This window comes from Sebastes fasciatus, chromosome 21 (assembly GCF_043250625.1).
Source record: "Sebastes fasciatus isolate fSebFas1 chromosome 21, fSebFas1.pri, whole genome shotgun sequence".
In the NCBI taxonomy this organism is placed as follows: domain Eukaryota; kingdom Metazoa; phylum Chordata; class Actinopteri; order Perciformes; family Sebastidae; genus Sebastes; species Sebastes fasciatus.
The window spans coordinates 16865085-16878250 of NC_133815.1; the positions used below are offsets into that span (position 1 = coordinate 16865085).

General features: G+C 40.1%; 1 protein-coding gene across 1 annotated transcript; it reads left to right on the top strand.

The window, feature by feature from the left end:
* Window positions 1-335: 335 nt before the first annotated feature.
* eef1e1 (eukaryotic translation elongation factor 1 epsilon 1) lies at window positions 336-10278 on the top strand. Its single transcript, XM_074621610.1, has 4 exons — window positions 336-492; window positions 1707-1904; window positions 5975-6070; window positions 8349-10278. The coding sequence occupies exons 1-4, from the start codon at window positions 409-411 to the stop codon at window positions 8490-8492; spliced, it is 522 nt and encodes a 173-aa protein (XP_074477711.1). The 5' UTR covers window positions 336-408; the 3' UTR covers window positions 8493-10278.
* The last annotated feature ends 2888 nt before the right edge of the window (window positions 10279-13166 follow it).

The following is a 13166-nucleotide window of genomic DNA, read 5'->3' on the forward strand; positions in this document are numbered from 1 at the left end:
TTAATTTATTTTACTTTATTTTACTTTACTTTACTTTACTTTACTTTACTTTACTTTACTTTACTTTACTTTACTTTATTTTATTTCATTTCATTTCATTTTATTTTATTTTATTTTATTTTACTTTATTTTATTTTATTTTATTTTATTTTATTTTATTTTATTTTATTTTATTTTATTTTATTTTATTATATTATATCCTATTTTATTTGATCCTATTCTATCCTATCCTATTTTATTTTAGGGATGACGGCTCATTGACTGATGCAACGTAATGACAGACAGGCATGCTGTGCGCTCATTGGCTAACTCTCCAGTCACTCAAACCACAGTGGGCGGGACTTTAACACTTTCATCCAATCAGCTCTCACGCTTCTCACTGCACTGCCCCTCCAGACAGACAGCAACATGGCGCTACGGGAGCTTTCATCGCTGGAGAAATACTTAGGACTGAAAAAGCCGAACAAGTACAGCACACAGGGGGACAGAAAGGTGACATGAACCTACATCTCTGTGTGTTGGCTCTGAACCACTATGTATTGTCATAGGAAGCTTGTAAGGTGTTGTAATTTAGCACACTGTAGCAGCTAGATGATGCTAACCTGCTAGACATGTGTGTTTACAATAACAGGATATCTACCTGGTGCTATCAGCTGATACTCTCCAGTCTTTATCACCGGTTAGACTGATACTCAGAGCAAATCCAGGCTGCAACATGTTGATGCCAGCTGTCCTATATTTACACAACTCAGCATATAATGGAAATAGCTCCATGCTGTGTGCTGCACATGCGCATTGAAGTGAAGTGAAAGGAGGAGTGTGCTGTCATCATGTCTACTATAAATACTATACTATAATAGCACTGTAAAACGAATTGAACCTTCAGTATTGCTGACTGAAAGATGAAGGCGATAGGTTAAAGAGATGGAGAAGGGTATGCATCAAAAATGTGTCTTCAAGCCTGCTTTACTGGAAGTTAAAACAGTCTTATCTTTGTCTAAAATGTTGCAAACAATTGTTCTTGTATCCCCATATTGAGCAATATATTAACCCACATACCTCATTTAATTAATCAAACAGTGCAACAGGAAATAAACTAGGACACATTCAGAATTTTTATAATTTAAAACTTTGTAAAGGGTCTAAATATTGTATATTTGTGACATCACGAATGGGCAGAAATCCTGACAGCTTGTTTCAAATGCAGAGTTTCTGAATACGGGCTGTTTGTATTTCCCTGTGGATTGAGTGTTTCGATACTTTCACAGTTTTATATAGGACTTAAGCCTGCTTTATAATAAAAAAACATGAAAATCTCACTTTTTTATAATATGGGACCTTTAAGGAGACGTAAACCAAAAACAGGGACAGACACACTCTTGAATTGAATATCTTTTTGATAATGTTTTTGTATTTTCTGAATATCTTTCTAAAGCATGGGATAGGAGGAGAAAGGTAACATACGATAGATAAATTCCTCCGACTCTTATGCCTTCTTGTCATGTTTGGATTTGTGTATTTGTCTTGTGATTGTATATTTTAACTGTTTATTTGTTGTATTTCCATTGTAGGATACTGTATAAGATAAGATAAGATATTCTGGGTTATAAAAATGACCAGACATGAAAATAAAGTATTCATTCATTCATTCATTCACTCACTCTCTTCATCTCACTGCCCTCTCCCTATCTCCCGTCTCCATGCAGATACCTGTGCTACAGAATAACAATGGTCCTCCGCTGGTCGGTCTGATGACTATCGCCTGTCACCTGGTGAAAGAGGCCAAACGCCCAGAGCTGCTGGGAGACTCCGCAGAGAGCCGGGCTGTGGTGCAGCAGTGGCTGGAGTACAGAGTCACCAAGCTGGACGGCTGCACGAGGGAGGACATCAAGACCATCCTGAAGGTAGAGAAGCTCAAGGAAATCTTGTTTTGCCGTCATATTGCGTCTGTAGACTCAAATGCATCTGTACTTATGATTGTCCCAGAATTTATTCGGTTGATTCCAAGCTTTTTAGGATCGTGAAAAGAAAAAGTCATTCCCTACCTTTGAGAGGCGCCACAGCATCTCACATTCCCTCTCTCTGTCCACCAGCTAGGCCGCTGTGCGCGTGTGTGTGTGGGTTTGTCTTGTTAAAGCACAAGCGACAGGAACACAGACTGATGTATGGCCCTTCAGTGACATGGCCCCACACAACTGAGAAAAATGCTTTAATGTGCCTGATGCCAGTCAGCGTGAAATGGATCGGCAGCCGCTGGTCTGCTGGACGCTAGGCGCCTCTTGGCACTGTCATGTCAGCGTGAAGCGTCTGCGTGTTTGTTTGTGTGTGTGTGTGTGTGTGTGCACACTCTGTTGTGGCGTGGCTGAGGAGTCATGCTGTGCGGCAGCGTGTTATCTGGACAGGCCTCTTAAATATTTTAATGGTGCCACTTACAGAAGGAAGTCGCCCTGAGCGGTTCAGTTCTGGTGCCTGCCCGGTGGCCCCCTGTCCTGTCCTGCTGCGCTTTAGCTCCGTCCTTAACACTCTTCTCTCGAGCACACTAGTCATCTCCCATTAAATTATCCGCGGATAAAAACTGTCAACTGCCGGACTTCTTAAACTTTCTCACCCCAGGATGCAAATAAGAAACTCGTAGTTTTCCAAACCTGTTTCTGAAGTGAATATCTTGTCACTCATGTAATGTGATAATAAACACTCATGGACCCAAAGTAAGTGTGTGTCACAAAACCTCTTGCTTTTTATTTTGGCCCCCATGTTTACAGTTTAGAGCAGCCACACAGCCCACATGAGCAACGCATCTCAGGCTCAGCTCGGCTGCTTGTCAGCTGCGTCTCTTCTAGAGAGTCGAGGTCTCGCCTATTTTTTCCACGTGCCGCCACAGCAAATATAGACAGAGAAAATTATCTTTTGACCGTATATTGACAATCATACCAGCAACATTACTACAGTTTCAATGTCTATATCTGTAGAATATGTCACAGACATGTAAAAAAGTTCATATTTATTTTTAACTCAACACTTTCTGTTTCAAAATATAAGCCCTCTAGTTTTTTCTGTGGAGAGAATTCCTTCATTCGTTAACACAAGGCTTTTATTCTGAAATATTTGCAGGACAGTGTTCAGTGACTTGCACGGCTCTATGAATTAATAGAGTAAGGGCTTTTGTGGATTATTATTATTATTTACAAAATCAGCACATGCTTCTTAACCTTTTTCTGTCTAAAATAAAAATAAATGGCATTTATAATGAAATGAAATGGCCATTATGAAAAGCAAACTCTATGTAGAAAGAAAAGGGTGGCAGTAGCAGTGGTTGCGTTAGTCTTTCTTGTTGTCCGTCATTTTGACAGGGTATAACGAAAAAAAATTCCGTCATAATCTATTATTACCCATCATTTTAATTTAGATTTTAATGACTATAATACATAGGCTTATTTAAAGGCAGAGTCTGTGATTCTAATCCAATACACTTTTTGTCAAATTCAGCAAATATCTCCGGGTGTGACGACCCCCCCCCCCCCTTCTCCCCCTCAAACAAGCGTGCAGGAGACCAGAGAGAAAGATGCTCAGCTCTCAGTACTTTGTAGCTTCTAACTGAATCTCCTGCTTCCCTGTTTGTACTGTCTCAGGCCCAGTGGGCAGCCTGAGATGACCAGTAACGCAGATTTTTCCGTCATTGTTAAAAAAAAAAAAAACAGTCAATGACGGAAAATATTTGGTTAACGTGACCTCTGGGCAGTAGCAGCGCAGCAGCAGAAACAGAAACGCTGCCGGTGCGGACACCAAACGCGCGAGAGACGTAGCCGTCACGCGCTGCTCGAACGTCCAGTGTGTCCCGGCCGTAACGGTTGCCTGAAGGCCACGAGAAAGTTGTGTCTGGACAGTAAACTCACTGTGAGGTCACTGTATCTTCATCAAGTCTGTAGAAAGGCTGCAGCGATAGAAAATTGTCTCTGGAGTTTCCTGACAGCGGTCAACAACTGTCAACAGTAGCCATAGAAAAGTACATCAGAAAGATAAAGGCCTAAAGACATACAATGAATTGCAATAGTAATGTGCATGTATCTTGTGCAGTATTCTTAGTTATTTATTAGTTCCATACAGTAAAAATGAACAGTTGTGCTCTTCTAGCCTGTACATGACCTACCCAAAGGGCAATTCCAAAGACAAAGTTTTGCACAGTTTTTCATATTATTTAGAATTTCTGAAAGTGTTTGCCCCTAACTCTGCTGTTGTACAATAGTACTCTCCGTCTAAATTCTGTTACTAACTTTGCCAGCATTGTTTTTATCTGAATGTACCGCTGATAAAGAGTGTACAGTTTCGGCGGGGGCAGGTAGAGAAGAACCCAGGTTTGGAGCTCCATGTGCTGGATGGGGGGTGGCAGGAGAGCTGCCTCTCCTCTGATGCTCGACTGGGCTTCAGCTCCATGGCTGTAGGCTAAGAAAAGCAAGGATCCGATTGTGGAAAGGGGAGGAAGTCTGCAGTCTTCATGCCTTGTTTGGCATCACCCACTCTTGCCGCACAATAACTCCATTTGCCCCCAAGATGCTCCGTGTGCTTCCCCTTCGCACAAATGTACAAGTGCTAAAGATGGTCCCTTCCCCTGGGACCAGCACTTCCATGCACGACTTTGCACACGCAGACACGCAGACTGAGAAATGCACATCACGATGCTCGAGTTTAGGACGGCTTCATTAGATTTGCAAGCGAGAGTTGCAGTCATTTGGTAGCGGAGTAAACAAATAGCCTGTTTTGTACAGCATCTGTGCTAAGTCGCCAGTCATGGGGAGAGATGCTATACCCCCTCAGGTTACATATTATTCCTACCCACATAGCACAGCACACAGACACACACGCGAGCTAGGATCCACACTCACGCACCCACAGATATATAGGTTAACGAACCTGCTGTCGTACATACCCCCTTAAGGTCTGTAGTGTTCATCAAGAGAGAACAATTTTGTAAGAAAGACAAAAGTCTTACTTTACAGAGCTGCATATTCACTTCTTCTTTTGTTTAACTTTGTTTTTCAGCGAAGCACATAAGAGTCAGTCTGTATAATAATCCACAACAGTGTTTAGTGAAATGCAGAAGTCATGACCAACACAAACACCACCTCTCTTAAAGGGGACCTATTATGCTTTTGTGCTTTTCCCTTTCCTTTAGTGTTATATACATATATTTATATATATATATATATATATTTATATATATATATATATATTTATATATATATATATATATTTATATATATATATATATATATATATTTATATATATATATATATATATTTATATATATATATATATATTTATATATATATATATATTTATATATATATATATATATTTATATATATATTTATATATATATTTATATATATATATATATATTTATATATATATTTATATATATATATTTATATATATATATATTTATATATATATATATATATATATATATTTATATATATATATATATATATATATATATATTTATTTATATATATATATTTATATATATATATTTATATATATATATATATATATATATATATATATATTTATATATATATATTATATATATATATATATATATATATATATATATATATATAAATATATATTTATTTGCATGTAAAAGGAGTATGCAGGAGCTCAAACAGACAGAGGGTGAAAAGAGGTGCTGCAGCACAGCCGGTACGAGAAAAGTAAAGTGTTTTTTGAACATTAAAGCATGTAAACATGTTTTAGTAGAAGCCCAAAATACAAGTATGAACCTGAAAATGAGCATAATAGGTCCCCTTTAAAAGAGGCCTCATTAGCGATTCATATAAATGTAATTTTCTTCCCTAGTAATGTATAATGTATTCATCTGTCATGTGAAGACAAGTGTGTTTACATTGAAATGCATACATCATTGACCTCATTTGCATAGCTGCTTATGTTGTGAAATTTCTATTCTTGCAGGACCTCAACCTCTACCTGCAGGACAAGGTCTACATGGCTGGCAACCAGTTCACCTTAGCTGACACTTTCATGTACTATGGAATCCATCCGCTCATAGTAAGTTACCTTTTCTCGCATCATTCAGATGTCCTAGTGCTTATTACACTTAAACTGTAAATGTGTCGTGAAAACATCGACTGAGTATCAAGTGATGCAGTGTTGGTGAAAAGAAATTTTGATTTGGTCGAGGTTAGCTTAGGGTCAGGGTTGCTGTTGCATAACTTGTGACTTAAAAAACAGATAGATTATCCACTTGACATCTATTTTTGTCATCTATGTAACATGATTTTTGGCATTTAGGTGCACTACTAGCAAAAAATAAAGACACTAAACGTTTGACAAAAACGTACGTAATGTTTTCCGAAGTTGTGTGTGATTGCACAATTGGGGGGTAAATGTGATTGATTTGTTGCGTCTCGGTACTGTTCTCACCACCATTTTCCACGTACTCCATCCATCCATCCATCCCTTCCTCCATCCTTTTCCCTCCCTATCAGTGCTCACTTCAGTCAAACCACAACTTTAATAAGCAATTTGTCACCGTACATAACACACAATTAGACCAGTCATATGGCCAAAGGGCGTTCGAGAACAAGTTGGCAATGAACACACGGGTTATAAACACATTCTCACTTCTCTTCAGAGAAATAAAGTGATGTGGCACAAAGTGATGTCTTTAGCCTCAGACCAGGGACAAGTAAGTTTGTTATGCCTCGCAGTATTAAAAGAAAGTGAGTTCAGAAACGGGGGAGACGGGAGTGGGACGGAGGGAGGGAGGGATCACATGTTGAGAGATGTCAGCGGTTGTGGCGGAGATGGAAGGTTGCCCCCCCGCCACCAGGCAGAAGAGCGTCACTTTGGTTTGCAATCAGTGTGGTTTTTAACCTCGGGGACAAGGGGTCAGCTAGCCCAACCCTTAGCCACAGACCCGTCCTGATGTTCAATTCATGGAAAACAACATGACACAAACTGATGCTGGAATGGTTTTAGGCTGGACGGTTGTCTGTGTGGCGAATTTCCACATTCCAGTTAATGAGATGATGAAAAGACACGCATCTAATACGATTTTTTTTTTTTTCCAAGGACGTCCTGATGTGTTCTGATATTGTGCTTTTTTTGTAGTAGTTTTCCACCTGCATAACAGATAAATATGTCTGTTTGTCACAAACTTGTTTAACAGTGGTAGTTTCTTTACGGCTTTAATAAGTATATTTCAAGAAAATATATGGTTTTCAATCTTTTTGACCTTTGTTTGTGACCTTACAGGTTATGGTTTCAGTGTAAACATGAGTTGGGATCAGTTTGACTTCAGGTTGTTTCATTGTAAGTTTTTTTTAGAGGCCTGAAAAAGTAAAAGTATTCAATATTTGAAAGACAAAATAAGACAGAATTTAACTAATTAAACATAATTTTGTGTAACAGCAATAAAAGGAACAGAACCATTTGTGTTATCCTTTAAATCATCATTAGGGGCTTTTGCATTGGCACTTTTGGCCGTGCCAAATCAAACCATGCCACGCTGATTTGCGTTTCCATTACCAATTTTAGCGCGTTCCAAGTGGTGCCCATCTTCAAGGCGGGCCAAAGTGTGTCCGACCCGCCTCCAGGCATGTTGCGGTGTCTCTTCGTTCAGCTCTATTGTAGCTTCAAACTGAATCTCTGTGGTTTGAAGTTTAGTTTCTCTCCTGCATCCCTGTTTGTTCTTTTAGATATATGCTTTATTTTCTGATTTTGCTATGTCATAATTAAAGCTTTTAAATAACAGAGTAAAGGGGGACTTTTATTGTGAAAAATGTATAAGAAATGTAATGTGTTTATCACCGAATTAGCAGAGCTTTGTTAGCGACTATTCTAAAATAAAACTACTAGTACTGCAGGGAAGAAGAGTACAAGCAGCAAAAATAACAGGGGACTTTTATTGTGAAGAGTTTGTTTATCCACCGTTGTAGAGACGCTCCTTTGACCACTAGTCCCAGCCATGGTTTACACACACCTTCAAGCGGGTAGCCCTGTTATAATGGAGATGGAAATCCCTGCCGTGCTGGGCTGACGCATCGAGTCAAGCCAAGCCAGCACATGTGTATGTAAAAGGGGCTCTTGTGACCCCTCAGACTTGTGTCGGCCCCCAGGTTGGAAACCACTGATCTAAATCATTCATCGTTTGCAGCTTCTTTCTTTTCATTTGCATTTTTTTTGCATATAAATTGCTTTTCAGACAGAAACGGATAATCTCCAACTGACAAATCTCCAATAAGATAAAATGCATTAACAGTAATGTGGTAACACTGGACTGGACAGGACACCAGATGAACCTCTCTTCTCTCACCTCTCTCAGGTGGACTTAGCCGTCCAGGAGAAGGAGCAGTACGTGAATGCAACGCGATGGTTCAACCACATTCAGCACTACCCCGGCCTCCGACACCCCCTTCCTCCCGTAGTTGTGCTCAGGAACAGAATTTACACCAGCAAACACCACTGAGATCCGACCCCACCCGACCCAGGCTGACTCGTCACAAGCTCATCTGTGTTTCTGACCACACCCGGGCAAATTATCTCCTAAAATCCAAGAGTGCACATCACATCACATCATCATCACAATTTGAGGACATTTTCCACACAGTCACGTCTATCCCTGATTTTTATTCCTGTTTTTCAGATCATGACTCCTGCCTTTATGTTTTGTCCTGGTCACATACATGAACTCTGTTTGCTCTTTTTGATTTTTTTTTTTTACATATATGTTTAAAAACAGGAAAATCAATGAAGGATAAAACCACTACATCCAAACAGTTTTAGTTTATAACTCCATTAAGGGATTGCTTACTAATAAAATCAAGTTCAGTTCATATTCTTTAAAGAAAATCAGTGTTGTTAATAATTATATTGCCCAGTGCCATTGGCTGTTGACTTCAACAAAGGTTGGGGGTCTTATTAAGTAACTAGGGAGCAAAGTTACAGTTCCGTCGGTCTTTTATGTGTTTTTGTTGGTATTTTTTCGTGGAAGTCTGTTTGTAAGGTTCTTTTCAAAGGGAAGGCTGTACGGGTTGCGTTGAAGAAGTGCTGCTAGCTTGTTTCTATTTATAAATGGCGGTTAAATGGTGACTTTTTTGTTTAATCTGAGCTTTGAACATGCGACTACAAGTAACCTATTAAAAGAAGACTTCAAAGATGTTACTTAACTGGCAGCACATTATGTCCTTAGGACAAGCAGCTTCCTTTTGGGCCGTATCGATGCATGTTCAGCAACAGTTTTGTCCAAATAAACGTGGTCGCTGGTTCAACTTGGTAACCCCATAATGACCACAGTCACTGCTAGAGTCCACATTGTTCTGCCATCTCTCTACCCTGATGAATATAGTCGTCTCTCTCAGCTCGCATCAGGACTGTGGTGTTTTTTTTCGTAGGATATTATGTTTTTCACTTGCAACTCTCAGCCATTTCACCGGACAGTTTAGTGTGTCTGTGTGTGCTCCTGATTACATCCGTTCTCCGTCCCACTTCCTCGCCACCAGTCGTGTGGGCAGCAGCGAGCAGTTGAGCGTCAGCCCTAGAGTCAGAGATCAGAGTGAGGCTCCAATCAGTCCCACTATACCACCACTGTTGATGCTGCGGGCCAGAGAGAGGGCAGCGGGCTCACCAGCTGCCACACAGATCCAGCCAGCCAAGGCCAGAAACCCAGGCCCCCGGAGCGACAGTCAGCCACTGTGTGTCATTTCAACCCTCGCGCTCCCACGGGGCTGCTTGAGAGAGAAGGGCGAAGGGAGGGAGGGCGGGAGGCCACAGAGAGAGAGGGAAAAGAGCACCCAGAGGCCGAGGGATCTTTTTGTGACATGTGAACAATGATCCGTGCCTCCGAAAGCCTTACTGCTGCTGGCTGGATGTTTGCTATTACCACCATTAACAGGCCAAGGAGTGGCTGCGGTGGCAGAACGTGTTAATCAACATTATGAAGTTAATGATAAGTAGACAAAGAACAGTGGGAAAGTAAATCTTATCGAGGAAAGTTCCACTTTTCATTGCGTTTGCTGGTGTATCAAACCACTACAAGAAACACGGATCTAGTCTATAATTCTTATAATACTGGATGCGTTTGTGTTTGCATTAATGTTTCTGTTGTTCTTTTCTGTCTAAGGTTCAAATCATGTTTCATTTCCTCCATCCAAACAGGCTCCACATATCTTTGTTTCAGTTGCTTCAGTGTTTTTATTATGATCTGATGTAACCATGATGTTCAACCTGTGCCAATAAAATCAAAGGGATACGCACCTCCTGACTTCTCTGCAGGTTTTTCTGTGTGTACTTTTTAGTATTCTCCAAGAATTAGTTTTGCGTAAACCAGCCAGAAAATGAGAGTTCAATGGATTTCCGGTAAGACGGCTCGCTTGTGTGTGTTTGCGGCAAACGTTGTTGGTGAGATGTGAAGGATAAAAACTGCTTGCAGTCATTTGAGCAAAGCCTTGTGACTAGCTGGGGCGCTTGATGGTGCGGTCTACCATTAAAGAAGCCCTTGTCCTCTCGGTTATGTTAACATTCGGTTGGAATACTGTTTTGAATGTGCCGTGTCAGACAGTTATTTCTGAGGTGTATTTAATCAAGATTTACCCACAGAAGTTGCCGCTGGACAAATTGTTCTAAATTAACTTGTGTTTGTGATGATGCCATGGTTACAGAGCATGCAAGGTTAAAAATACCTTTACTGTCATGGATATGTGTGCAAAATACTAATCTATAAAGGAGAGATACATCCCTTATCATTCCCATGGGGAAAAAAATGTGTTAAAGGAACAGTGTGTAGCATTTTGGGGGATCTATTGTAATGGAATATAATATCAATAAATATGTTTCCTTTAGTGTATAATCACCTGAAAATAAGAATTGTTGTGTTTTTGTAGAATGAGCCTTTTATATCTACATTAGGAGCGGCTCCTCTTCATGGAGCCGGCCGCCATGTTTCTACAGTAGCCCAGTAAAAGACAAACCAAACACTGACTCTAGATAGGGCCATTTGCAATTTCACGTCGGCCACCGTAGTTCTTCGACGCGCTTGGCACAAGGGAGAAGTTTCAATTGGTTGCAATCTGCAACCTCACTGCTATAGTTGCCGACAAATCCTACACACTGCACCTTTAATTCTTCCATTGTTAAGTAAGTAGAATTTAACACAAATGCTTTAAATGACTTTTGCATCAATTTGTTCACTTTGTTGGTAGTTCTTTTGAATGCTGTTGAATTTGACATGATTCTCATTAAATCAGGAGTACTTTGATGTTTTGAGTGGCATGTGTCAGATCAGATTGCCACGCCCGTTTTTGCACAGTCAAAATATCCTCAAAAAGTTCAGAATTACGGAGGATAAAAAGATGAAAAAGATAAGAATTTACAAAACTTAAAATATAGAAAATAAACTGACAAAAGTGATAGCAAGTGGACCTGCACTCCAAAAAAACTGATAAAAATGTCAGAGCTGAACACTAGAGTTATCTAAATTATGAAGTGGGTGAATTATTTATTTTTGTTTTCTTTACATCGTCAATCATTTTTTATTTGATGTTCAATTAATTGAATCAGCTTCTGGTTCATCATTTGACTTTTTGACTTAATTTTCCAGCAATGATTCAATACTTATCAGCACCTAATGTGTGTTTTTAGAGGATTTAAATCGCAAAATAAAAAGTTGAGACTTTTGTTGACGATTTCCTTTTAGATTATTTAAAGGTACAGTGTGTAGAATTTAGCAGCATCTAGTGGTGTGGTTGCAGATTCCAACCAACTGAATACCCCTCCACTCACTCCTCCCTTTCCAAGACTGCGATAACGTGAGCCGCCGAATGCAAAACCGTGGTAGCGCTGTTCCACACCTACCATAATAACACTACTTTAGGAGCAACGGAAGTCAGACGGTGGGCAGCAGTTCCCTGGTTTTGCACTCTGCAGCTCACGTTACCGCAGTTTCACAATCGTGTCGGAGAATTAAGGTGGCCTTCAGGTAACGTAAAAACATGAAAGAGATGGCAGAAAAGAGTACTGGTAGCTTGCGAGAAGTGCCGTTACACAAGAAAAAGACACGGTACGCCGAAGAGTAAAATGTAGAAGTGCTGGTATTCCATTTCTGCTAATAGATCCCCTGAAATGTTACATACTGTTTCTTTAATTGTATTATGTATTGTATTGTATTGTCTAAGATCTTTTTCAAAGTGCTTCAAAATGAATCCAACTCTCAAATATACAAAGATGATTAGTCATTTTGAAACACTTCTTTTCTTGTGTGGCTCTGTGCTGACTGCTGGCAGAATCTCAAAATGCTGGTGTGGTACGGTCTCACAGTCAGGTCCCTCCCTAATCAAACCTGAGTGCAGTCAAAGCCAGACGCAGTGGTGAGGCCGCAGCAGGTGACCAGGACAGAGGCACCAATTAGAGGCGACCTTCCCGCCAACTTCTGAGGGCGAGAGGAGCAACGCTCCGCAGGGGTGGCCCTCCATCGATACGCTCAAGACCCACCCACTCTGCCAACTGTGCCCCCGCCCCCCAGCAGCCTATCCACCTTTGACCTCCACACCACCACCTGGTGAGGGAGAAGTCAAAGGTCAATAAGGTAGCATTATCATCAGTATCTGCTGATGACTTCATCTCTCACCGTGGAGCCGTGGCAGTCTCTCTCGCACACACACACAGAGCGGAGTATAAAAGGGCAGAGGTGGAAAAAGCTGTGAAAACTTGGAAAATAATATCACACTTCAGTTGTTTTACTAGCATCCCATATTGCAGGTTCATTGGAACTGAAAAAGTTGATATTTTAGTCTTTATTATTGACTCCTATAATACAGACATGCAGCACTTGATAGCATAGTACTATAGTAATAGTATTATACAGAGATGGATTGATTACAGAGGCAAAAGAAAACCAACAAATCAGCAATAACAGGCAGGAATAAGCACAATCTTTATAATAGAAAATGAATAATAATACACATGATGTGTATTAGAAATCAGAAATTCGGGATGATGAAGATGTGATTGCTGCTACGATCCGCAAAATGCAGAATACATTGGACAACACAGTATTGAATGACAGCAATTCATTGCACCACTGTATAAAGGATGCCTTGAAATTAATATCATACAGTCTGACACAGATTGCGAATACGATTTTATC

Coding starts and splice junctions, on each gene's coding strand:
- eef1e1 (XM_074621610.1), top strand. CDS start 409: ATGGCGCTACGGGAGCTTTCATCGCTGGAGAAATACTTAGGACTGAAA. Junction 1,905..5,974: donor ACATCAAGACCATCCTGAAG/GTAGAGAAGCTC, acceptor CTATTCTTGCAG/GACCTCAACCTCTACCTGCA. Junction 6,071..8,348: donor ATGGAATCCATCCGCTCATA/GTAAGTTACCTT, acceptor CACCTCTCTCAG/GTGGACTTAGCCGTCCAGGA.